Source organism: Drosophila sechellia, chromosome 3R (assembly GCF_004382195.2).
Source record: "Drosophila sechellia strain sech25 chromosome 3R, ASM438219v1, whole genome shotgun sequence".
Lineage (NCBI taxonomy): Eukaryota > Metazoa > Arthropoda > Insecta > Diptera > Drosophilidae > Drosophila > Drosophila sechellia.
Genome location: NC_045952.1, coordinates 8,637,066 through 8,662,369, shown reverse-complemented (window position 1 = coordinate 8,662,369; position 25,304 = coordinate 8,637,066). Strand labels below are relative to the sequence as shown.

Sequence of the window (25,304 nt, the reverse complement as noted above, 5' to 3'; positions counted from 1 at the left end):
ATCATGTGGTTTATAGTTAGTACCAAAAGGCTGCGTCTCAAGCTTTCAAGAACATTAATACATGCTTTATACAAAAAACTAAGCAGTTCCTTTACTTTATAAGATCAAAATTGATCAGTGAGATAGCAAGAGAATAGTACCCTACTTCAGATAGAGTGTGCCAACAACACACATGCCACAGCAACGTGGCAACATAATGAACGCAGCTTCGTGACGCGCTTTTTGGGCTAGTTGCAGCTGCAACCAGGTGGGCTACCCCCGGTTGCCCCACGAAACGGCTGTGACACAAACGCTGAATGACTTCGTTAGCGGCACATGTACATGGATGGAGAAAGCTGTCAAACTTATGCAAATCAGGGCAGAGGGACAGGTGAGCAGCCGACGACAAAGTGAGCAAGATAGAGCCGCGGGCAGGTGAGCCTGCAATCCGTGCGAGTTCAATTGAGCAGCAAATTGTCATGGCAAATTTTCAAAAAAGTAAAGTATATATGTATATGACAGCGAATGTTTGGAAATTCGGGAGGAAGTGGTGGTCGGGTCTGCAGTTTGCAGTTCGCAGGCGACAAAATTGTTAGCACAAATATATGCCGAACGGCAAAAAGTCAAACTGCAAGGGAAAAACGTTTCAAATTTATTGCGCCAACCTGCGCTATTTGCATTCACTCCAGTCCTCTTGTGGCCCCTTTTTAAGGTTTATGGGGGGAAAACGGTTTGTGGCGGCAGTTCCGGCCATGGAACTTGGTTTGCCATAAGCTTCTTCTCCTTTTTTAGCTAGAAAATCCCCATTGACTTCTTAACTTAGTGTTACTTCATCGAACTATTTCGAATCTATTCTAGACATGGAATTGAACAAATCAAGTGGTATAAAAGTTTTTCCACACATTTTATAAAGTTCTGTAGATTCAAAAGATATATAACCACTTTTTTTAGATTAATCATGTTAAGTTTAGGCACAAAGAAAGTAAGGACACAATCGTTCTTGAAAAAGTATTTGTATAGACTGGCAAATTCTCCAAGTTCTTTTTTGAATCTTTCAGCGAGCATCCGAATTAAGAAAGCCAAAGAACTTTTAATTTAGCAGAAGAATGCCCTTTTACCAGAAACTGGCAGTCGGATGAACCTAAAGGAGAGCAAGGAAAGTGCAAGAGTACGGAAAACTGAGGCACGTGTATCCTTAATGCCGCATCCCCACCCCCGCCACACCGGTCGCTTCTCCAGTGTTCGATTACCCAAACTTCGATTGGCCATTTTCCTTCGCTTTTTGTGCTGCCGTTACACCTTTTTGCCGCATTCCGAACTGATTTGCATGCTGTTCGCTTCCTGCCGCTTGTTTTTCCGCCGATTTAGCAGCAGGACTACCTAGCGTTTCTTTGCCTATTAACCTTTTCCTTGCAGCAGGACTCTAACGAATTTGCTCTGCTGCCCGAAAATTGAGTTCAACTCGTTTCCATCGTTTTAGTATCTGCAACTGGTGAAAGTATTTGCTTTAGTTCTAGCCCAAGCTTTATTTATTTATGTCCCTTGGCTGTTGGAAATTTTTGGTGTGTAAATTAAAATGCAACTCAAGTTGATCTCGCTCCATGTGGGTTAAGCAAAGTCTGGCTGAAATGAAATGGAAATGCTCATGCCCAGCGCCCATTGGTAAATGTGCCCAGTTCCCCAGCCAGAACTGAGAAGTCCTTGTGTAAGCACTTGTGTGGTTCAACAATTAAAACGAAGCGTTTTCCTCCATTCCGCTCCGTGGACCACTATGGTCCTCCCAGTTGTCGTGGGTTTGGGTTCGGTGTTTGCCCATGTGTACGTGTGAATCTGTACGAAATGTGAGCTTGTTGTTCTTTCCAACTGGTCTGTATATTGTATATATATTTTTTTTGATGCTACGAGTATGTGCTGAGAAAAGACAGAAGCGCAGCTGTGCGTGAACTACATTCCTGGCAGCCATCAGAAGCTGGAGGGAATTAGAAATATTGCAAGGAACGGCAGACTCCTCTCGATGTGCAATATTTTTAATGCACTCTGAAGAGGAAAATAAGGCGAGAGAACTTCCAATCAGTAAAATCGATTGGATGGGTCTTAAGACTGTCACCTCGAGTGCTGATTTCTGCTAAGTAAATTGTACACATTTTTCTGTTTCTCCTTTGAGAAAAAGTAAACTCGCGTTGGGGGGCAAATCAAAATAGAAAGTTATGCGTATTAGCGAATCTGAGCCAAGGATATCCACTCTCCATTCTACGCATGTCCATTTACGTGCTCGAAACTTTCACAATTTGAATCCGCCATATTTACTTTTCAGCCATTATCCACCCTGAGTCCCATATCAATTCCGAGTAAATATGCTGTGAGAAACCCATTGCCGAAGTAAAGTCATTTCGGGTTCAAGGGAATATTCAATATGCTTTGGCGGCTGGTTCAGTGGTATGAGTCCAAGGAATACTGTAAAATTTGCCTGATAATCCAATAAAGTCAACGAGCGGCATGGAGTGCCACTCGACTAACTGCTTCATTGATACGCACAAGCCGCAGCCACTTACACACTTGCCCACACACACACACACGCAAATACGGACAGGGGGTGTGCTGTGCACACACTTATGACTAAACCAGATGGAAGCTAAACTGCATTTATAAGTCGGTACGAACAACCGACGTTCTATAGTGCAATGCCTGTCGCTGAATGATTCACTCGGTGTCTGTCCTGTTGACATTAGATTGTGTTTAAAGTGGTAAGGCACACACCAGCAGTAGAGTGGACCTGTCAAGAAGTAAGTTAGCAAGCTACATATAATTGTTCCTTTAAAAATGCTCTGGACTAACTAAAATGTTATAATATATATTTATAAGATCTAAAAATAAAATGTGTGTATGTTATTAGTTACTTTAAATCGCCTACAAATAACTTATAAATTCTTTTGCTTACTTTGTATCTGGTCAACAGTGCGTATGAGTAATGCCAGAACCTTTCGTGAATGTTTAAAGGATGAAGTTTATGGAGCAACTTCGACCCACCCTAAAACCCACTCACATAGTCATTTAAAGCCTTGAAAATCGTCAACATATACATTTATGCAACGGCGGTATCACATGCCACATTGTCGCATACTTTGTGGCAGGCATGTGAATATGTTTGAGTTCGTGTTTGACACTCGTTTGCTGTATATGTTCTTTAGCCGTTTTTTGTTGCCGATGGAAGCGGATGTCTAAATGACATTTACTCAATTTGCGCGCAATTGATTTTTTCTACAGCGCAAGCAAAAACAAGGGAGTCAGAAAGAAAAATAATGAAATATAAATACGTGACTTTTAGGGATATGAAAAGTATAAAATGAGCAGCGGCAGCAAATGGGAGAAATAAAAAGGGCCAAAGTCGAACCACTTTGCCATTGAACCCCATTCAAGTATTCCCTTTTTTTTATTAACTTCACACAATTTGCTCCACCACGGAGCTCCCCGTTTTTTCCTATCCACAATATGTTGGCTGGCTGACTGACGTTAAGGGTCTTAGATGTTGGGTGGTTCTGGGCTGTGCTGATTGTAGTCGATATAATCGGACATTATTGACACATTATTCTAGTGGCACTTGGCCCACACTTGACTGCCAACTAAAGGCGAAGGCGACTTTTCGTGGCTTGGCTCGATCTCCTTTGGATTTCATTTATATATGTGAAGTGAACTGGCCATTTTGGGTTTTATTTTGCCTGCCATTGTCCTCTTTTAATATTTTAATTCAATATTTATAATGATTTATGGTTAATATTTGAGCACACATATGCTATGCATACATTGGCCATCAATTATAATTATGCAAATTGGCCACATTTTTTTAATAATAAAGGGAGTGCAATAATTGAAAGAAGTTACGCATGACAGGCAGTTGATTCGATAATTTGATGTCAGTGATAATTCGAATGTGTTTAACCTTATTAATTTCACTGCATCAACAATTTATATTTAATGCTTGGCTGAATTACGTTGAATTAAAATCAAAGAACAGGGTATGTTTCAAACGAATACTTTGTCAATTTTTTTTTAGGCCTGCCATTAATTAAATGAATGACGTTTTGCAGGTTGTAAGTATGTGTCGTGTGGCAATTAATGCAACGTAAATCAATTGGTACGTGTTAATTAATGTGCCGTGTTTTGCATTTAAATAAATACCAAGCAATTGTTAACAGCGAAAATTTAAATTAACGAGTGCTAGAAGTCTGCCCAACAACTGGCATCAGTCAGCAGACAAAAAGAGGCCATAATTGAATTTTTATCTCGTGCAGGAAAAACAAGGAACGAAAACATGGCTGAAAAGCGCTAGAGAAACGTTCGAAATTCGATTCAATGAACAAGAAAAACGAATGGGGGTATTATACTTCTTCATATATGTACGCAACATATACGAGCGTGTATATATCAGCCGAAAAGCATGCTGCATAACTTCCAAAAGTTGTGTAGTTAAAGGCATCGCCAGTATACGGGCATGCAGATACAGATACGTGACCCACTTGGCAAGCTCCGCAGAGGAGCTCGCCGATATGGAATTGATACCCTATTTTGCATGCAAAATAGCAATAAAGTATAAATGTTTCAAACACTTTTGCCTGCATGCGTAAATAGCAGGGGGGAAACGAGTCCAAAACCTAATGCAATTGGCAGAGCTACGGCCTGACCTTTCAACCTTATTGATTTACAGAGCAGGGCAGCAGGGTCATAATCGTATTAAAACCCTGCTCCGTAGATACTTTTAGCTCCTGAAAAAACCGCAGCGCTCTTAACCCAATCTTCATTAAGTTGTACATGTTGACCTGCAAGTAAACACCTCTTGGCCAACTTTTTATTAGCCACATCATGCGCCCGAGTAACGAGCTCGTAAACAAGAACTGAACCTTATTTTTAGTTTGTGGGAATATATTTAAAACTTTACACTCCATTAAGCGCGATGGGCATAATGGAGTGGCGGATGGCAGAAGTGTTTAACGAGCTCTCAATAATTTGACATCATTTTGCAGTAAGTAATCTCGGTGTGCGCTACATCCTGCTGGAACATGCCCCATTTAATTTGCTGGGAAAATATGAATATTTAAATTTTTATTGCCAGTGCATCTAATTGCTTTTAGTTTAATTGCTGTAAGGACGCCTTTTTGGGGCTTGTCTGTCTCTAATTCCATTTGTGTGTGTGTGTGTGTCAGTGTTTATGTGTCCTGAGTGCGAAAGGATTTGAGAACTCTGTGCTCTGTGCGAGAGATTTTGAGGGGAGTTTCCATTTAATGGAATTATGCGCTTAGGGGCACAAACTGTTTCTAAGTGGGAAATGGAAAATATTCTACATTCTTCAAAGTTACTAAGTAATTTCTTTAGGGGCGTTGGCTGAAAAACTTAGTCAACGTTTAATGAACGATTAGCCCAAGGACTAACTTAGACTTATACGTGCTGCTCTATTTTGAAAAAACTTAAAAAACTTTGGCACTCTGTGCACCTGTCTCCTCCGAAACTCGCCTTCAATTGTCACTTTCTCGTATTATCCTCCGCAGAGATCAAATGCCTTGCGAACCCATCTCGGTAAATCCCCAACTTATTTGTTATATTAAAACCTTTTTTGAGAGTTTCGCTGCCTTAGCGTCTCCGCATAAATCAAACCAAACATTAAATTATGCACACCAAGCGACAGACAAATCCTTCGCCAGGATCCGAGGACAAAGGAAAGAAAGCCGGCGAGAAAGGCAAAAGAGAAATGGGAAATCTGGTACAATTATGTGTTTAATGCATAAATCAAAAACTCATTTAAAATAAAATCATGGCTCTCAACAAATCGCAACACAAAAAGTCATAGCAGCAAAGCGCCCTGAAAGCAATTATGTACGAAAATCGCGAAGGGTAAGAATATGTATGTATGAAAAATTCAGAAAGCACGACACAAAAACTTGTGTACAAGATGTTGGTGAAAGGACATAAATTGAATGCCCCAAGAGTTTGGGGGAGAGCAGCTATTAAAAGTAATGCAGCATACACATTATAATTTAGGGGTGGCGCATGCAGCAAAATCATATCACTGAGCAGTGATGGCAAAAACGCAAATAATGCAATTTTATAATTAAGACTAATATAGAACAAATATTGAATGTGAAAACATTATTCCCAAAATGTTTGAATTGTAAAATCACAGCCAAACCGTCTTTAAAATCGAAACAAATTTTGAAGATCCATACATATTATATTTAATCATGTAAAGGATAATTTAAGTAACATCTTAAATGTGGTTCTACTTACTAACCATTGCTTGGCTAAATAGTTCAGTCTTTTATTCCTTGTAGCTACAAACTTTACGTATCAGGCTTTTTGAGCGAAGGGGTTTGGCCTGAAAAAGGCCAACTTGGCATCGCTTGTGGCAGGACTCTGTGTCTGCGTCGCAGGACGCATTCGAGTCTGTCAGCATGTCAACTGTCAGCCGCCACTGCTGCTCCTCACACGTGATGTCAAACACTCCAATGGCGCCTCCTCGGGAGCGACGGCAGTTGCATTGTTCGACGCCATTGCTGTTGCCACTGCCGCTGCACTTGGAGTTGCAGGAAGTGAATGGAGCTCTCGACCAGAAAGGCAACTTTAGCCGGCCGGGGAGTCAGTGGTGATGAGCAATAAGCTTGGCCAGAAAGGATGTGATCCCATCAAACTGTCAATGTCCGTTCAAACTCAAGTAATTGAAACGGAATTGTTGATTTTTCTAAACCGAGTATTCTAATTATGCTTTCAAAGTTGAATACTTTGCGACATTAGGGTTATATTACATATAAAATATATCTTTATCTCAATTTAAGTATTCTGTCCTTAAGATTTTTACTGGACTGTTTTTATAATCATTATTTTATTAATTATTACTATTTGTCTTACTAAATTTCATTGCTAATTGGTTGTAGAGCCGCATAAGTCATTTCTGGAGGATAATATATAATAAAATGTAATAATTTCATGGTCGTAGAATATGAATAAAAACCCTATTGTTTCCACACCGTGTGCATATATATGAACTCAAGGGTCACCGACTCTTTTGAGACTATCTTTAGATAACGCTTTTGTTCGCCACATGTCAAAGGGACGCAGTGGGCAAACAATTGAAGGTTTGAAGTGTGCGGAGAAGTGTGTGTGGGCCAAGTTAAGTGTCTCCTTTTGGCCTCCTTTCCTTTTTGGCCCATGTGCTCTCTAGTGGGTGTGACAAGTAGTTGGCTTAATTTCAAAAAGCCATTCGGCCAAATGGCCCAAGCACCGCACAAAGTTGAGGAATTTTAAGTGGAGCAAGTCAAGTGTTGCTCCGCAAAAATGTATTGACATCAATTTCATATTAAACAAGTCCAAGCCAATAAAAGGACGAAGTGAAAATGCAATCGTTGATGCACATGATAGACTCGTAATTTATGTCCTTCAACTGTTTTATTCACCAGCCGAGGATGTAAGTTAGCTATTTCTACATTCTCTAAATTCCCATAAGCTTAGACCCATGCAAGTGCACTATAATCGCATTTCATATGCATACACAAAGTTATTTGTTTACCGACGAGTGCACAATATCCATTCTAAGCCAATATTGCGCCACTCAGCAGTATTATTGCAATTCAAACACTCAACAGCGGGTAATGCAATTTCGCAATGACTCTCGGTAACGCATCTTCTGGCTTTTTGCCTGTGTTTATTTATTGTGTTTGGTAACTTTTTAACACAATCCCATTGTAAGTTGGCTACTTCACCCTTTGCGTGCCTCCTTTTTCCGCCGAGAGTTTGAAAAGTGCTTTATATTGATGGCTCCCATCATGCATTTTACAACCGAAATGGGCGTCTCCTTCCAGGACCTGAAATCCCCAACAAAAGATGGGAAACTCTTTTTATCTCCAGAGCTCTGGCAGATAATCGCTGGTAATAATTCATAACCATAAAATATCAATTTCTAGTCTACAGTTTTTGGTTTGCTGCTCATACATTCAAATCTCGTACGTCTGCCGGAAACGGGGGGAGTCCCATCCGAAGGACTTGGCTGGAGTGACATCAGCACCAGGAGGAGCAGCAGCATCATGGCAGACAGGCAGACAAGTGTATCGAGGACAAGTGACAGTTATAACGGCAGCACTTACAGCGCCAAAAACAAGCAGTCCTTCGCTACATCATCGGAGGATCGACTATATATGTACATGGTAAAACGGATGTGTGTCGAGAGGAAGGAACAGCCGCAGGGTAGCATACGCCCAACAATACAAATGTACGCCTGATTGGAGTTTGCAAGATTGCGATTTTTCCCTTGCTGCGGCACAGACCCATGAAAAAAAAAGAAAATAAATAAAAATAAAAACCAGGTGGTTATTTTGCGCTGAATTATTCATACAGTCAGATCATCGCAAAGCGTTTGTCAACCTACTAATTGAAGAGCTGGTTGATGGCTAGGATCTTCTTCCACACAACCGAACGCATGGACTAACTTTAAATTTGTTTAAATTTCTTTAATATATATGGTATTTTATACAATATTCGAGAGGCAACGAGCCATGCGACATTAAATCATTACTAATACAACAGCAGCTGGAAGGGAGGTGCTAAGGAAAGCAAGCCGTGACAGTTACAAAACATTTTACAAGCAATTCAACAGAAACAATCCAGGATCAAGAGCTGAAAGTAGTAACCAGTGAGTGGAGTGGGCTCGAATTTAGGGGAAGACACCATCACCATCGCCATCACCAACCCCAGCCAGAGTCAACGATAAAGTTGTCATAGTGTGGAGCGAACAATTCATCAGCGTCAATGTGATAAATTGTACTTCCACCGCACCGAAGTTGCTTGAAATTTTTATTCCAAACGCAGGCGGGGGGCATTGGATGAGAAGATATGGTACCATGCCAAGTAGAACAAGATAAATTAGCCCCTTCAATTGAAATATAAACAATACAATACTAACATTAAGCATACGCACCGTGAGCAGATCGATGTTGATGATAAGAAACTAAGAACTGGAGGTGCGTAAGTAACTTGGATAATACGGCTGGTATAATTTCCTAATTAATTAGCAGTTTAAGTTGAAGTATATTAATGAATAAACTAGTGAAAAACAATTACCTATCGGTAATTTCGTATGTTGCTCAGATTAAAGGCTTAATATGCTAACTTTTTGTGTATTGTTGTTGGCCCATATGTATAAAAACCGCAGGAAATAACAATCACGATGATGACCGCGAAAACCGAAGTGGGACCTAATATTCTGAACAAAGGAATCAGTTTACATGTTTGTTGCAGGTGGTAATAAAATGCTTAGGACTATAAAAACGCGGTCATTGTTTAATTTGCTAACAATAAGACAAGCACACTTTCTTGTTTCTAGGGTATTAACTAAAATCGGGTTATTAAACATTTTTCTATTCTACTCTTATATAATTTTTAGTTCATAAATAACAATTTCCAGAACTATAACTGGGTGCAGACCAGTCCGAGGAGAATTCAAGGGAAGCCTTTGAATAAGCTAGATAATTAAGCTTCAAGTTTGAAGGACAGCCACTATGAGTGGCAGCCACACTCGCTCTTCGAGCTGTGGGCCAATGTCTGAAGTCGCGTTTTGTGGCGCGACCAACTAACTAAATGACTGGTTGAGTTGACAACTGACTGATAGACTGACTGACTGTCTAAATGACTAACTGACTAACTGACTGAGTGACGACCGCACACTAGATCCTTATGGAGGATTGGAAGATTGGTTCGCCACCTTTGGGATGGAATCACAAAGCGCCTACCCCGACTTTGACTGACAGCTGTTGACTACTGGATGGCTGACGAGCGCATATTCCCGTTGTTAACGACTCGTTTTGACATATTGAATTAAAATGCAAAAGAGCCCGGCGCAGCTAAGGAAATTACAGTCACTCAAAATAGTGGATTCGTCGGAAAATCGAATTTCCAATGAATCGCTGCCAATCGACCTTGCCTTCTTATGCGTGTTAATAAATTTCTAGCGGAGCTTTTCCAGAGGGCTGCCAAGATCATAAGCCTGCATAGAATTTAAATGCAAATGGAAAAATTATTTCCAGGCAATGGAAAACGCAAATGATGCTATTAAAATGCAAACGATTTTTTGTATTTATCTGAGAATTTTCCAACAGACAGGCAAGGCAACAGAAGGATAAAATATTCCCCACAACAAAAGTACCAATTGTATGCTGCTTTTCTTGGGCTATGATGTGATAACTAGAACGTTATATTTAAGCATTTGCTTTTTATTTAATAAAAAAAATAAATATAAGTAATATTTCGGTTTAATTAGCAAACAAAGCTAGTAACATTTTGTATTCTTCATTTGGGACTAATTAAAATAAATTATAATAATATAGCGAAAATAAAGCCCACCGTTAGATAAAAAGTAATTGCTTTGCAATTGTTCTTCTCTATGCATTGCTTTAATTCTAATTAAGTTCGGGAAAGTAAAATATTTTGTTTTAATTATAAACCTGCGCCAATTTTTTCCCCACTTTATGGCTGGGAGTGCGGTTAAGCTGCCATTTCAACTGCAATACCACTTCGACACCACCTGTAATGGTCATTTAAGGTAATAAAACTACCTGGCTAATACTCCTAGCCACGTGGGCACTTTTTACACAGTTACCAAATTAATTAAATTGAGGTAGATAAATGGTAAAAAAGTGAGGAAAACCAATTTAAAACTTTGTTTCCCAATGGCAATAGCTGTGCCATTGTAATCCAACTATTTACGATATTAGCTTAGTTGAAATAAATGTAATAGCAATTTCCTAATTAATTTTTGACTACCGTTGCTGTTTTTTAGTATTTTTTTAAATGAAGAAGGAGTATATAAAATCCAATTCACTCCAAACTTTTATTAGACACCTAAAAAACAAGTTTAAATATGAACCAAAATAAAATAGACCTAATAATAGTTATAAATGGACTTTATTAACCGTTGAGGTGTTGCTTGATTTTTGTTTTGCTTATAATTATGAATAAAATACTTTGGTTTTATAAAAACAGCTAGTGCGGCTTGCCATAAATTCGAACTAATAAACGGCAAAGCCAACAATAAACTCAAGGCAAAACACCGTTTCTTTTTATGTTCGCAGGATAATTTATGCATTCGTTTTTATGGGAAAATAGGTGAGTGGATTTAACTTGTGTTGGATAAACGGCGTCGAATCCAGAAACTCAAATGGCAATAAAAATGAAACTATACGTTAATTGCAATTCCCAATTGACCACAAAACGAACACGAGCCACAAAATTTCCAGCATAAACTCGACCAAGCGCTTTGACAAACGACCGTGGATGTGTGGGTGTGAGTGTGGCTGTGTGGCAATGTGTGTGTGGGCCGTGGCATAAAGTAGCTAATTGCCGTTAGTTATGTTGCCACCCACAAAATTCCGCAATTAATGTATCTCCCTCTAGCGGAAAAATGTTTGTGTTGTGCGGTTAAAAGACCAGCAAATGTTCGTTCTGGCAAAGCACAAATTGAGCTAAGAGCGTAAAAAAGTATGCTACAATGCTGCGGAATCCTACTCTCATTTTGTTGAAAAAAAAAAACAAAGTATTAATAGTTTTTTTAAACTAAATTATCCCCTGTTTCTAACCATCCCAATTATATAAGGCAAAACTAAAGTGTGATTTAGAGTCTGTTGCATAAACGGGATGCACTTGATTTTAAGCTTCACTCACAATGTAATACTGACTTGGAATAAGCCAGCAATTCAAGGATCAAAATACAATTCAAGTTTCATAAAATCGAAGTTTTGCGTTATTGGTAATCTTAAGAAATTGGTTTAAATAGCAGCTATAGTTTCTTAACAATTCCCTTCCTTATCTTGCTTTCAGAAGAAATTAAGCAGAAGGATATGCCATGATACTAGAATTGGCTTGGCAACCCAATCTCATTAAGTCAGAAAAAATATACAAATGTTATTTTAAATATATTCAATATAAAACCGACATTTTAAAAGTGGAGGCACAAAGGGGCTAAGGAAGTTGGTAATGAATCGAAACTTGACATATTTTCAAAAGTATCGGTTACTACTATGGAAGGACATCAAACTACAACTTACCAATTGGATAGAATTAGTTATGATCATTTTCCTTTCAGTTTTAATGCCCATAATTTTCTCTATTGGCACAAAAGTAGCAAAATCAATCTTTCCCCCCGATATAGAAATGGAAAAGAGTACCGGCCCGAAAAGTGTCAACACAAGTTTGTAAGTAAATATTAAATTAAGGTCAACATATACTAACATTATTTAATTTAGATTCCAAGACTTATATTTTACACCTAACAATGGGATACTAGAGCAATTAATTACTCAGCTTGCAAATATTTCCGACTTTAAAAATGTCGAAGTGTTTGACACCAACACAGAACTCTACTTGCAATTGATGATCAACACAAAAGCAATAGGTATTGCGTTCCCCAGTGAATGGTATGACATTAAATCCTGCCCGGAAGAGCTAAATCTAACCATATTTATGCCGTTATCCATAAAAAGAAAAGATTTCAAATATTTCGAATCGGGCTTTTTATTGCTTCAAGAGCGAATATCGAAAATATTCATATTTTTTAAGAATGCCGGAAACGGGAAGCTTCCCAGTGTTCTGATGAATCATTTTCCATACCCCTTATATGTGCCCAATCATTATGCGGAGTCGGCAAAAGCCATGACATATATGACCCTAGTATCGTTTTTTCTTCCCTGCATCACAATTGTCAAGGTATGATAAAAAAAAACTAAGTACTTTAATAAAACCCCCTTAACCTCATTTTGTTGCAAAGTATGTAGTAGCTGAAAAGGAGCGCCAGCAAAAAGCTGTTCTAACCGCAATGGGATTTAGTAATAGTATTCACTGGCTAGCCTGGTATACCAAATCGATTATACTGTTGATACTATGTCTGTTAATTATGATTGCTATTTTTTCTATTGGGTTGATTTATGAATTTTGCAGCCTGGTTTGCCTGATGACCATTTTTCTGGTATACGTCCATTCACTTGTGCTTTTTGCCTTCTTCGTAAGCTCATTTTTCTCAAGAAGTATATCGGCCGTCGTGGCCACAATTTTGATATACTTGGCCACGGCTCTTCCCTTTCTGATTGTGGGTACGGAGAAATCTAGTCTTGCAGCCCAAACGGCTGCCAGTATTGGGCTTAACTCTGGGCTGTTCTACATTTTGGATTCGGTGGCCGTAATGGAGATGCAGTCGGTGGGAGCGCAATGGTATACCATACACAATACTGCATCTAGTGGCCATAAGCTCAGCATTGTGGGCCACATGCTCATCATGATTTCCATCAGCTGGATTGAGCTGCTCATCTGCCTGTATATCGAGGCGGTGCGAACTGGTGAGTTTGAAGTGCCTCAGCCATGGACCTATCCATTCCAAAGAAGATATTGGTGTCCGCTCCGAAATGTGTCTTCAGTGTTTCACCAAGGAGCGCTTTTGCCCCTTGCAAAGACAAATTCCGAAGGAAATTTACCCGGAACGAATCCAACAGGACAACCGTTTATCTACCTCGATGATCGAACCCAAGAAAATTTTCAGAGGGTAAACATAAAAAAAAAAATCGGCATAGAAATTAGAAGTCTTTCCAAGACTTTCGGATTTCGCAATGTGGTTAAGGATCTATTCATTAATGTGTACGAAAATGAGATAACAGCGTTGGTGGGTCACAAAGGTTCTGGAAAAACTACCATCATAATGATGCTCTGCGGGATTTTGCAACCCACTACGGGAACAGTCCTGATCAATGGATACGATATAGTTACCGAAGCAAAAGTAGCAAAAAGTAGTTTGGGAATCTGCCCCCAACACAGTGTCATTTTCAAAGGAATGAGTGCCAGGGATCACATCTACTTCTTTAGTCGCATAAAGGGCTACAACAAAACAGAGGCCTTGATGGAATCGAATATCTACATCAGCAAGCTTGGCTTGGTCGATTCACAAAAATGGGACGCCATGAAACTATCACCAGGTAATCAGCGACGATTGTCACTGGCCTGTGCCCTTTGTGCCGGCTCAAAGGTAATCCTCTGCGACGAGCCATCCTCCGGTTTGGATCCCATTGGTCGGCACGAGCTATGGCGATTTTTGCAGAAGGAGAAGCATGGACGCACCATCTTGATGACAAGCCAACAGTTGGAGGAGGGTGAAATCATTGCCGACCGCATAGCTATCATGAACGATGGACAGGTTTTGTGCTATGGCACTTTGGGATACCTAAAACATTTACCAAACACCAGCTATACACTCTCCTGCCAAATGGCTCCCAATAGCAAAGCGGACAACCTGACGGATCTCGTTGAATTCTATATGACCACCACTTCTCCGGTGTTCCTCGGAGTTGACGTGAGCTACAAGCTGCCACGAAGCAAAATAGACCGGTTTCCGGAGTTGTTTCAACAGCTGGAGGAGAATAAAAAAAGTCTCAATGTCGTCAGTTTTGGAGTGAGCGATTCAAGCCTCGATGGGATCTATCTCAGTTTGGATTATGGTCAGGGGGGTTTACGACTCAGGGGCGGTGCTGACCAAGGAGTTAATGGTAGGATTGGAATTAGTGTGCGCTTGTATTCATACCATAGGGTACAATTACATATATTATATGGTTCTAAATTTTGATTTGCAGAAAAAGCCGAGTTTGGAGTTCAAACGGACAAGTCAATTCGGACGAAGAAGGTATCAAGGTATCAGCTTAAAATGGACCCCCCAAACGAAACGATACAAAAAACAAGAACGCCCATAAACCCAATAGCAATATGGAGGCCAAAGGATCGGGAAAAAGGGAGTTGTTTGGCCCAATGGCAGGCAATGTTTATAAAGAAAAAAAATTACACTGCTTCGCGAGCACTGATATTTATTTTAATCCTCATCATCCCACTTTTCTATTATGTCATAGTACTTAGTACTGCCGCCTCGGAAAAATGTGAACATCAAACGGATAAACAACCTGTGCTCGCATTGTCGCTGGACTATTATAGCTATGATGACATGGTCATCTTACTCGAAGTTGATAAGCAGTTGTACAAGAGCGAAGGACAGGCCTACGTCGAATTGGTCAAGGAGCCAGCAACGGTCAAAAACGTAGACTCAATTTTTTCGCATCTATTCAAAGCACCGCCAATAATACGCCGTGATATTAAGCGTAAATACGTCTGTGGTGCTTCGTTTAATAATATGTCAACTATCACGGCCTGGTTCAATAGCGATGCCTTCGAACACTCCGCACCCATTGCCATGAATTTGGTCTATAATGCCCTGGGAAAGGCAGTGTTTGAAGACCAAGATTTTAGTATTTTGGTAAACCGAGGTGATCTTCATGATTTCGTTTGGTTAAATAACGCTACAAGTAAAAGGCAAAGGTATAAACGACAGAATAATCCGGAATATTGGGATTATCCGGACTATGAAATTCAGGAATATGATGTTGTTATGCAACCAAACACCTCCAGCTCATCCGGTCATCCCTATGAATCTATACCAGGGAATGCTAATAAAATTACGGTTCAGATGTCCATATTAGAAGCAGCTTCAACATTATATAATGAAAAGGGCAAAAGGAAGCAACTCTTCGGTTCCCTAATTATAATAACAGCGTATATAGCCCTGGCTTTAAGCATATTTTCCATATTTGTAACCAAGGAGCGTGTGGAGCATTTTAAAACGCAACAAGAAATTTACGGAGTGACCCTATTCTACTTCTGGTTAACCCACTTTGTAGGCGATTTTCTAATATTTGCCATTTACATGGTGGCTTTAACAATTGCAATCTATCATTTTACAATATGGTACCAAGTGATTATAATGCTCCTACTTATTGGATTTGCCTGCCTGCCATTTGTGTACCTATGTAGTTTATTGTTTAATCGACCTAATATGGCATTTGCTGGAATATTTACGATTCTGGTAATGACGGGTAAGTAACAAAAACATAAAGCAGGTAATACAAATTAGTATGAAATAAAACGATCGATCTTTACAACTGAGGGTTAGGGATGTAGATTGTTTTAGATAACTATAAAAACTTCATTTTTCTGTGTAGGTGGAATGCTATTTTCCTTTCTGTATATGTTGACCCTAATCACGGAAGTCAATTTTACGACAGTATTTGCGATACTTCCAATGTACGTCGGCACCTTTGGCCTATTTAAATGCCTCGCGTGGCGTCAATATTGCAATCGTGAAGTACTTCCTCCGATCGAAGAACTTGATTGTAAATTCGGAAATTGTAACGTGTTCTGTGCGTGCAAACGTAAGTACTTTTAATTTACATTATGCATTCTACTTGATTAACTTGTTTTATTGTTGGGCAGCCACACATTATTGGATAGAGATATGGCTACTGATGGTCCACTGCTTGGTTTGGTTTATATTTCTTTGGCTTTCGAACTTTGGATGCGAAATTGGCTACAGATTTAAGCCAAAGCTATCCAACCGGAATTGGCATACTAATGGGAAACACATTCGTGTTCTGGACGAAGAGAGACGAGTGGGTCAAATCCCGAAGTACGAGCATGAGGATTATCCAATAATTGTTGACCAGGTCACCAAGAACTACTGCCGCACAAAAAGAGCTGTTCAATTAGTGTCATTCGCGATACGACCGTATGTACTATATTCAACTAATATCCCAAACAGCTTAACCAAATGATTATAAATAGCGGCGATACTTTTGGCCTTCTGGGTGCGCAAGGAACTGGAAAGACATCTATTTTCAAGATGATTGCGGGCGAGACCTGCATGTCCCACGGCAACATCTATGTGAGAGGACACAGTCTGAGGGAACACAGGAATGATGCTAAAATGGAGGTCGGCTACTGTCCCCAAGGCGATACGGCCCCCAATTATCTCACTGGTCGGCAGCTGCTTAGGATCCATTGCCTGCTCCATGGAGTGCCGAAACAGCATATCAAGGCGGTGTCCGAGCAAATGGCCATCGAATTCAACTTTAAGGATCAACTGGACAGGCCGATTCATACATATAGTGGTGGAAAGAAGAGAAAACTGAATATTGCCCTCGCTATCGATAGCGGGTCCGTACTTTGTCTCGATGAGACAAATGGTAGTGTTGATCACGCGACCCAAAGGTTTATTTGGCGAAAACTGGAGGCTGTAAAGAGCAGCGGCAGATCGGTACTCCTGACCACCCATAGCATGGAGGAGGCCAATGCAGTGTGCTCCAAAGTGGCTTTCCTGGTTGCCGGCGAGATGATGTTAATCGGATCAATGCAGCAGGTGCGATCAGAAGTAACTAATACCATAGTGATGAGGCTTAGGGTCAATCCCAGTGAGGGAGAGTAAGTACCGTGATTTGAAAGTGTATCAGGAAACATCCTGCTTATTTCGCTAAAGAAATCATGAATTTTCTGTTAACTCGTAAATATTTAATACAATTTATTCTTAATTTTTTTATTTTTTACAGACTGAAACGAAGATATCGACAACTTATAGCTGATATGGCAGACCTCTTTCCGTTGGCTTCATTACAGTAAGATCCAATTAATCACGTAGTGAACGATATAATCTAACCTAAGGTACTATTCCATTTTAATATTTTAAGCGAAGCCTTTGAAACTTGTCTCATATATCACATAAACATTAATGTTACAACGCTGTCCAACTTGTTTTACCAAATGGAAAAGATACGAAATGACGGACTGTTGGAGGACTATTCCATAACGCAGGTATCCCTGGACGAAATTTACAGAATACTGGATGATGAAGAAGATCCGAATCTCGTCGGCCTAGACTCTACTCATAATAGCGAAGTTTCAGAGGACATACGAGACACGACGAGAGACACAACGAGAGACACAAATTTAGCATCAGATGTGGGTATACAAAAAGAAAAGGATAAACGGAAAAAAGTGGAAGAGGATGATACAAATACGCAAAAAAGTACCGAAACTAGGAAACCGAGTATAAAGAGAAGACCGGCAACTCAAACCGATAGTACTGATACCGATGAAATGGAAGTAGAAAAAGGCGAAAAATTAAAAAAGAAAACTTCAACATTTTTTCAAGATTGAAAATCGAACATTTTGTAAGTCCTTATATTTTTCTAGGGTTCAAGAAATATTTATACTTTATCACGCCTTAACTTGCATAACTTTCAAACCAAAGACGAGGGCAAAGCAGTATTTGTATTCATTAAGGAATTTCCGCAAGTTTTTCCGGCTTTTTTTTTCCCCATCCTTTTGGTCCTGCACTTAAGCTTTTTGGTGTGCCTGGCTGACTTCTGAGGGCAACGGTTGATTAAAATGTCAAATGCCTTGCATATTTTAAATGCCATCGCGTCAACCCTCGAGGAAAATTCATCCGAAAATTGAGGCGCAACGGGTCAATTAAGGATAAGAAGAACTCAGCTAAAACCAAGGACGAGTCCCAGAATATGAATGGCGCATACTTAATTGCCTCAGCAGGTGTTTAAGAATTGCGTATATGGGGGCGGAAACGTGATATAATTTGTACCAATATTATTTCTAAATTCGTAAATATGTTTAAAATGATACATTTCTTTTACCACTGCATTTTTTTAAATAAATTTAATACATTTTCCTTTCTGAATGCGGTGTCGCAACGTTTACCCTTTGGTTATTACCTGAAACGATAAAAAATAATAAACACACAGATTTGATTAGTTTGGATTGAAGAAGCAGTGCGTAGTGTAAAATAGTTTCGGGTAGAAAAAACAAACTTAAATTAAAGCCCAACTTTTGGCGATCGCTTTGAAAAATGCCAACCGAAAGGCGAAAGTTTCCCGGTTATCAAATGTTGGCCAAGTTAGCGTTTGCCGGAGCGAAAAACAAATTGTTGCTGGGCTGCAACCAATGGTGCTTAAGATAAAGCTGCCGAGCCAAACGACAACGATGGCAAATACTAATTTTGCAAGGCATCGCTGAAACGGCAAATGCCCAACTGCGCGATGCGAAGTAGGACGAGTTGAGTTCGCTCGCAAAACTTTCTTCAAAACAAAGTGAAAATGTGGAAAATAAAGAGAATGGTGGCCAAAAAGCAGCAAAAGCGAAAGCTTAAATTAGTCAAGCGCAAAATCAAGGCACTGACTCTTAATGTTGATATATTAACTTGTTACCATCGCTTTAGCCGGTGAGAAAAGAGTGCGAAGTACAGAATTAATTGTAGTCAACCGGGGAAACAAATAAATTGCTGGGGTCTGTATAATAAAACTTAAAGCAGCAGTTTTCTTCTATATTTTTGGAAAAATTGCTTCCAAAAATATTTATTTTCCAAGACTGGCTTTTTTTTGCTGCACATCTGATTTACAGCTAGAGTTTTGTTAGTTTGCAATTTTTTTTTGGTATTTAAGAGTTTAAGCCAAACTTTTTAATAACATTCACTATATAATAGGACAACTTGTTGTATGATCCTCTTAGTTCTTTAACAGAACAAACACCCTTTTATCCTTTGGATCAAATGTTTCCATGTTACAAAGGCATCATAAGAGCTATTGTTTTACTAAAGTAACGCAAATGGCGCACTACCGATTTTGACTGCCTTTTTAAATTTTTTGCACTAACTCAAACTTTTACGTTTTTTCACTGTTGTCGGGCTAAAATAATAAATCACAGAAAATATATGCGCCCGACACTGTTTCTCCCTTCTTGCCCTTTTTTTTTTTTTTGGTTCTAATGTTCGCTGCATATGAGTGAGTAGAGTGTGTGTGTGTGTGTTCCGGAAACACGTCAGCATGTTATGGCAGCGGAAGCTGATATATCTGGGATCGGGTCGGTAGGTGGCAGCCCAGCCAGGTTGCATGTAATGAGGCACTGATTGGTGCCTGAGAAATTGCCGCTTGGAGAGCTCTGCTGATTATTTTGCACCATTTTATACGCTCGGGCTCCAACTTGTAAGCTAAATCAAACAAGTTGACACTTGCCACGCCCTGCTTTTTAGCACGGGCGCATGCATAACTTTTGCCACTTTATGTGGATGTGGAGTTGGATAAGGAGGGGGAGGTGGAGTTGGAAGTGGAGGTGGATGTGACGGTGGCGTCAAGAACTTAACCTGCATCCTGTTGCAGTTGGCAGGCAAAATGTCGTAGAGCGACCAGACGCGCACCCCTGCCTTTTGGCCCATTATGCATTGTGACACTACTTTTCTTTTCTTTCTACCATTTTTCCCGCTGCTTGGGAATTTTCGCAGCTCTGTTTCTCAAGTGGCAAGAGGAGCTGTCTTTGCCACGACTGCTGGCTGCACTTTGCATAACTTTGTTGCATACTTTTGAGCGTGTTTCGTCCCCGGATCGCGTTTCACAGCTCCCGTTGGAGCTGTATCCCCAACCTGGCCTCTCCCACCATGCTACTCTGTGCTGTACCACTGCCACATTATGTATTATAAAAGCATAAAAATTATGTCTGACGTTTACTTAATTCTCGAATAACTCGGGAGCTGGAAAACTTTTCAATAATTACTGCGAAAAACATCACAGAGGCAACAGACCTAAGCAGGTGTGGTTTGAGTAGATACAAAAGTTGGCTTGTGTAAGAAATAGAAGCAGAATTGTGCGCTTAAATTTATTCAATTAGTAATATAATATTATAGTAATGTATTCAATTGGTAATATAATATTATTGTTATGTTTTGAAAATAAGAAATATTTCAGGTTTCAATGTTTCTCTATTACAAATTTTGTACACTACAAGACAAATACTTCCTAAATGATTAAAAAGTAAGCATTAAAGCACCTGATAAATACAAATATAAATACGAATTACGGTAGGATATTAAATTTGCTATTTAAGGCACAAAGCAAAAGGAATTCCATTCTTGGAATATATTCTATTAAAGCAGCTTTGCAGTAACACTCCTAGGTATTATAATTTTCAACTCATGGTAGTGGGCTCACATTCTCCACCCTCCCTCAAAAGTCCTCTTATGTGATGAGCAACAACAAGAAGCCAACATCGCAGAGTCTTATCCCCCGAAATCCCCCCCAGCCACCTCTATAAACAAGAATATCTCGCCCGTTTAAGACCGTCAAAGCTGCTGCAATTACCTTGTTAATACGCATAAAAATGCTCTAACAAGAGAGAAGCAGAGACTGGAGCCCACTTTGAACCCAGAAAGTCGGGAATCCCCTGTGAGGCAGCTTTGCCGACAGCGACAAAACGCAATCAGATTAAAAAACAATGCAAAATGAACCGAGTTTTCTTTTTCATTTGCCCCGTAACGCACAGCAGTTTTAATCCGCTTTTAATTGCCTGAAATCCAATTGGCGACCTACATAGCAACCTGGTTCAAAGTTACTCGCATCCTCTTGCCACTGCCCAATCCCGATCTCAATCCCGCACACCCACAATCCGTAGCCCGTGAAATGGACAAGCAATTAGTAAAGTAAAAAAAAAAAAAAAAAAAAAAATAGAAACCTAGTTTGTTGAACTCGGGGCTGAAGGGGTGAAATAAAAACTTATACCGCATTCCAGCTTGAAGGTGGCAAATTCAAAAAGTAGGCAACCAAAAGTGTTTCATCCAACCACCAATGATGAAGTTGCTCTAGCCACAAATGTTTTATTTAATTTGCTAATTTACTAAATTAGTTCTCCGATTGGCAGTTTGTCAAGTTGCATTTTAAATGGTTTCTTAGCATCACAATCCTTTTAACTAGATACTTTTAATCACATTCGACAGCAGATTGCTGACAAAAGTACAAAAACCTATTGTTCCATAAATGAGCAGCGAAACCGCAATATTATTATTGCCAAGGTGTGCAAATTTTCAGTGACAAGAAAACCCAATTTCCACCTCAAGTTTGGTCTTTTTTCTTACTGGTTTTTCCTTCGTTGTCAGTTGGCTTTGTTGACACTCTTCTGCCCGCCTGCACTTGACATTATTCACAGGAAGGATAAATCGTCTTGGCTGTTTTTCTTACCAGCTGGACAGTGCCTGTAACTGTCTTGAATTGACTTGGCTAAATTCAACGAGGCTTTGCTGTCATATTCTGTTGCCCCAGTAAGCTGCCAAAACCACTAAATTCTAATTGTAATTGCGTTTTGACAGGTGCCCCAAGAACTTAATCTGCTTTTCACTCTGTGCCCCGCGAAGTGAATAGAGGATCACCTTTAATGTTATTGAAAAAGTTTCAAATTAGGCGTTAAGTAATAAAAGTTGTAGTTAAACATATATAAAACATATATTTATTACAGGTGAAGTATACATCCTAGTTCTGCTCGGAAGAAATATCTTCGCTGCAAGTAAAGAGTAATTTAACCAGTATATAACCTTCTGTTAAAATCATTTATAAATTGCGATCCTGGAGGATGCTAACTAACCCGAACAAATTTTTTATGGCCAAGTCTATGTGGGCGTCGTCCGGCGTGAGAATGAAGATAATAAATTCTCGCACTAAAACCTGAGCGACATTCAACAAAATAATTACCAGCATATTTCGAATGTCTCACGGGGCGCACCCAGCCACAATTTATCATTTTGCCTCAGCTGTGGGCCAAGACAACTAGGAGGCCAACTAGTGGGTGAATAGTGGGTGGGTGGGTGTGTAGGTATGGAGCTTATTTCATAACTCAAAAGCCTCGAGAGTCATTTATAAGGCTGGAAGGCGAAAAGTTGTTTTTTCCTGCAAGTGGAGCGGAGGTGGGTGGGAAACTTTGACTTGAACTTGTTATTTAACACTTTGCAGGCGAGACGAGCTGACACAACTGGGCGTGGTCAGAGGCGTTTAGAATGCGTATATGTACGTACGATCATATAAATGCACATGAAGGGGGTCGGAATGGGGTGTCGGAGGGGTGGATGGAGTCCAAAGGATGGATGGTCCAACATGCACGGACACTTGAGACAGTCCGGAGTACTCGACGGGATATTTCGTTTGAAGTGCGAATAGTTTAGGCGAGCATACGTCTCTGCAGCTGCTGGTGTGCGTGTGTGCCAGTATTCTCAGTTAAGCATGGCAAACACGTCGCATTAGTAATTAATTACACTTGTGCCGGAGTGCTAGACAGAGACGGCAGACGGGGGAAAGAGCACGACTTCTAGACTCTCGGTTTGACATGTGATTATGCGCTTTTAGCATCTGTTTGCAAATTGGTACGACTGTGCACATGCCCTGTCAGTTGTCATCTGTGCACTTTGCAATTACCCAATCGCATCAAATGGAAAACGTTGAACCGTGCGACCACAAGTACCTTAAGGTGTCAGCCGTAATTTATTCACAATTGATTTGAAAGAAATCCAAAAAGGCTTAGTTTATGTTTGGCAGCAAAGCAAGTACTTGTAATTGCATTTGGTCAACCATTTTATATAACTCCTCACTAGATTTAAGCCTTATTAAAATGTATCTTCTTAACTCGCTTAAGCTTAAACCGCTTGCAAGATTGCAGACATTTTTTTTTTTTTTGGTAAGAATTTGCAACGTTGCCCCGAAAAGTAGGCATCATAAAGTCTGCATGGAAACTTTCAAAGTTGGGAAAACTTTAAAGAATGCAGTAAAGGTAGTAGTTCCCTCTCATAACGCTTCACTTGCTCTCATCTTCTTCTGGTTCGCATAAGTTGACAAGGGGAAAAATATAAATTCTTCCTGCTAAGCGAGTTTTTAGCTTAAAGCGCTTTCAAATGATTTGGCGGAAAGCCCACCATAAAAAAAAGGGGGCTGAGGAACCATTTTCGCTGGATGTTTTCCATGTTTTTCTTTTTTTTTTAAGGCGCCTTGTTACATCTGTCAGCTGCACACCTGCCTTGGTGTAACGTTAACACTTGCTTAAATAATAGATAAAAGTCGGAAGTAAACGAAATCCCCTTTAACGAAAATGCAAAAGAAACTTTTCAACCCGCCTAATTGGTTTAAAATCTGCCGGTTGAATAACTTTACTCTTGTATTTCCTAATTTAGGGCCTAATTTGATACGCTAGCAGACTGACTTTGATGTCCTTTTAAACATTGTTTGCCCTTGTCTTATGCAAACCAAAATTCCCATTCAAGACTTTCGTTTAATGGTTAAGTTTTAATTGAACAAATCATAAAATTCTGCTTTTACATAGCAACTGACGAAAACGAAGCAATTAATTTGATTGAAATTGTAATTACAATTAACATAAAAGTTTCTTGTTTGACTTGTTTTGAAAATTCCAAAAAGGCTTGACAACATTTTATCATTACAATCATTTGGTTTATTGGTAATTGCAATCGCTTAAAATGCTTTCAAATTTATTTTAAGCTAAGTAATTTATACAGACACTTGCAGATAAAAATTCCTGTATCTGATTTCGAACTTGATGAATAGAATACGCTTCAGATCCGTAATTGTCTACATTCAGAACAACTTTCCACATCAGCTTTAGTTGATTCTACTTGTAATCTTTGCAACATGAATGCAGATGCGACCGCATCAGATTTGCTTGCAGGGAAAACTTTTGGAGCAACGAGAACAAGAGCCAAATGCGAGCCATGTCCACAATGCAGTTGAAACAAACAAAAGCCAGCAAACAACCACCAGACATTCACGGCAATGGCCACCCAGCCTTCAGGGGCAAGAACAATGGGTAAGCTTTACCCAAAACATAAATATCGGACCACCCACCGCCTCTTTTGGACATAAACAGGGTTGGGGAATAGTCTTGCATGGTTTTTGGTCGCGTGGCCTTATTGGCTCATTAGTAAATGAACTGTAAATGAACGGCAAAGCCTGTCAAAAGATATCAAGCTGGTAGCAAACCTTATCGGGAACCCTTCTGCCCCCCAAACTTTAACGTCTAGCCCATATTTTCCCATATAATCCCACACTTATTTGTTTCCAATCAACGTAATCATTGATAATGGACGCGGCTTGAGGTTAGACAATGGGCTTATAAAGGTTTCAAATTTCCGAAATGCGAAGGGTATTAATTGCCTTAATTCCTGAGAAATATGGCAGAGTACATTATATTGGTATTACATTACTTTTGTATATATTTAATTTTGAAATAACAATGATTTTCAACATTTTCCCCTTCTTTTTAACATGCCTATAGTGTTAAGAATTCCACCTAGCACGCGACACAAGCGAAAACATCAAATGGTGACCCCCTAGAGTTCGATAACCCTAAAAACAAGGATTCTGTGCCACATGAACTCGTCGAGTTTGTTGACAAGTTGGCTTTTGACCAATAAGCCAATAAGTTGGGGCATACCTACACATTTAGAAAACAAACAGGGAATTTGCCTTGCGTGGTCGAAACCAAAATATACACATCACGTAAACGCCTTCCTGTGATTTGGCTAATATGCAGCACGGACTTGACATAATTACCACATTAAGGCTTTGAACTCCAACATAGAAGCCATATAAATGGTAATTATAGTA

At 39.6% G+C, this 25,304-nt stretch overlaps 2 protein-coding genes across 2 annotated transcripts in view; one reads left to right on the top strand and one right to left on the bottom strand.

Annotated features, from left to right (window-relative positions):
- The window catches only part of LOC6619013 (heparan-sulfate 6-O-sulfotransferase 2), a 78,787-nt gene that overhangs the window by 31,974 nt on the left and 21,509 nt on the right, over window positions 1–25,304 (bottom strand). The gene's annotated exons all lie outside the window — the stretch shown is intronic.
- LOC6620399 (ATP-binding cassette sub-family A member 3) lies at window positions 11,775–18,549 on the top strand. The gene is made up of 10 exons (XM_032720639.1): window positions 11,775–12,203; window positions 12,255–12,714; window positions 12,776–14,537; window positions 14,622–15,908; window positions 16,035–16,244; window positions 16,306–16,597; window positions 16,654–17,289; window positions 17,415–17,480; window positions 17,553–18,035; window positions 18,116–18,549. Exons 1-9 carry the CDS (start codon window positions 11,986–11,988, stop codon window positions 18,019–18,021), a joined length of 5,400 nt encoding a protein of 1,799 aa, XP_032576530.1. The 5' UTR covers window positions 11,775–11,985; the 3' UTR covers window positions 18,022–18,035; window positions 18,116–18,549.

Excerpts from the sequence above, each read along its gene's own strand:
- LOC6620399 (XM_032720639.1), top strand. The coding sequence starts at position 11,986 with ATGAATCGAAACTTGACATATTTTCAAAAGTATCGGTTACTACTATGG. Across the intron at positions 16,245-16,305 it reads CGTGTTCTGTGCGTGCAAAC|CCACACATTATTGGATAGAG; the intron begins GTAAGTACTTTT and ends ATTGTTGGGCAG. Across the intron at positions 16,598-16,653 it reads GTGTCATTCGCGATACGACC|CGGCGATACTTTTGGCCTTC; the intron begins GTATGTACTATA and ends GATTATAAATAG.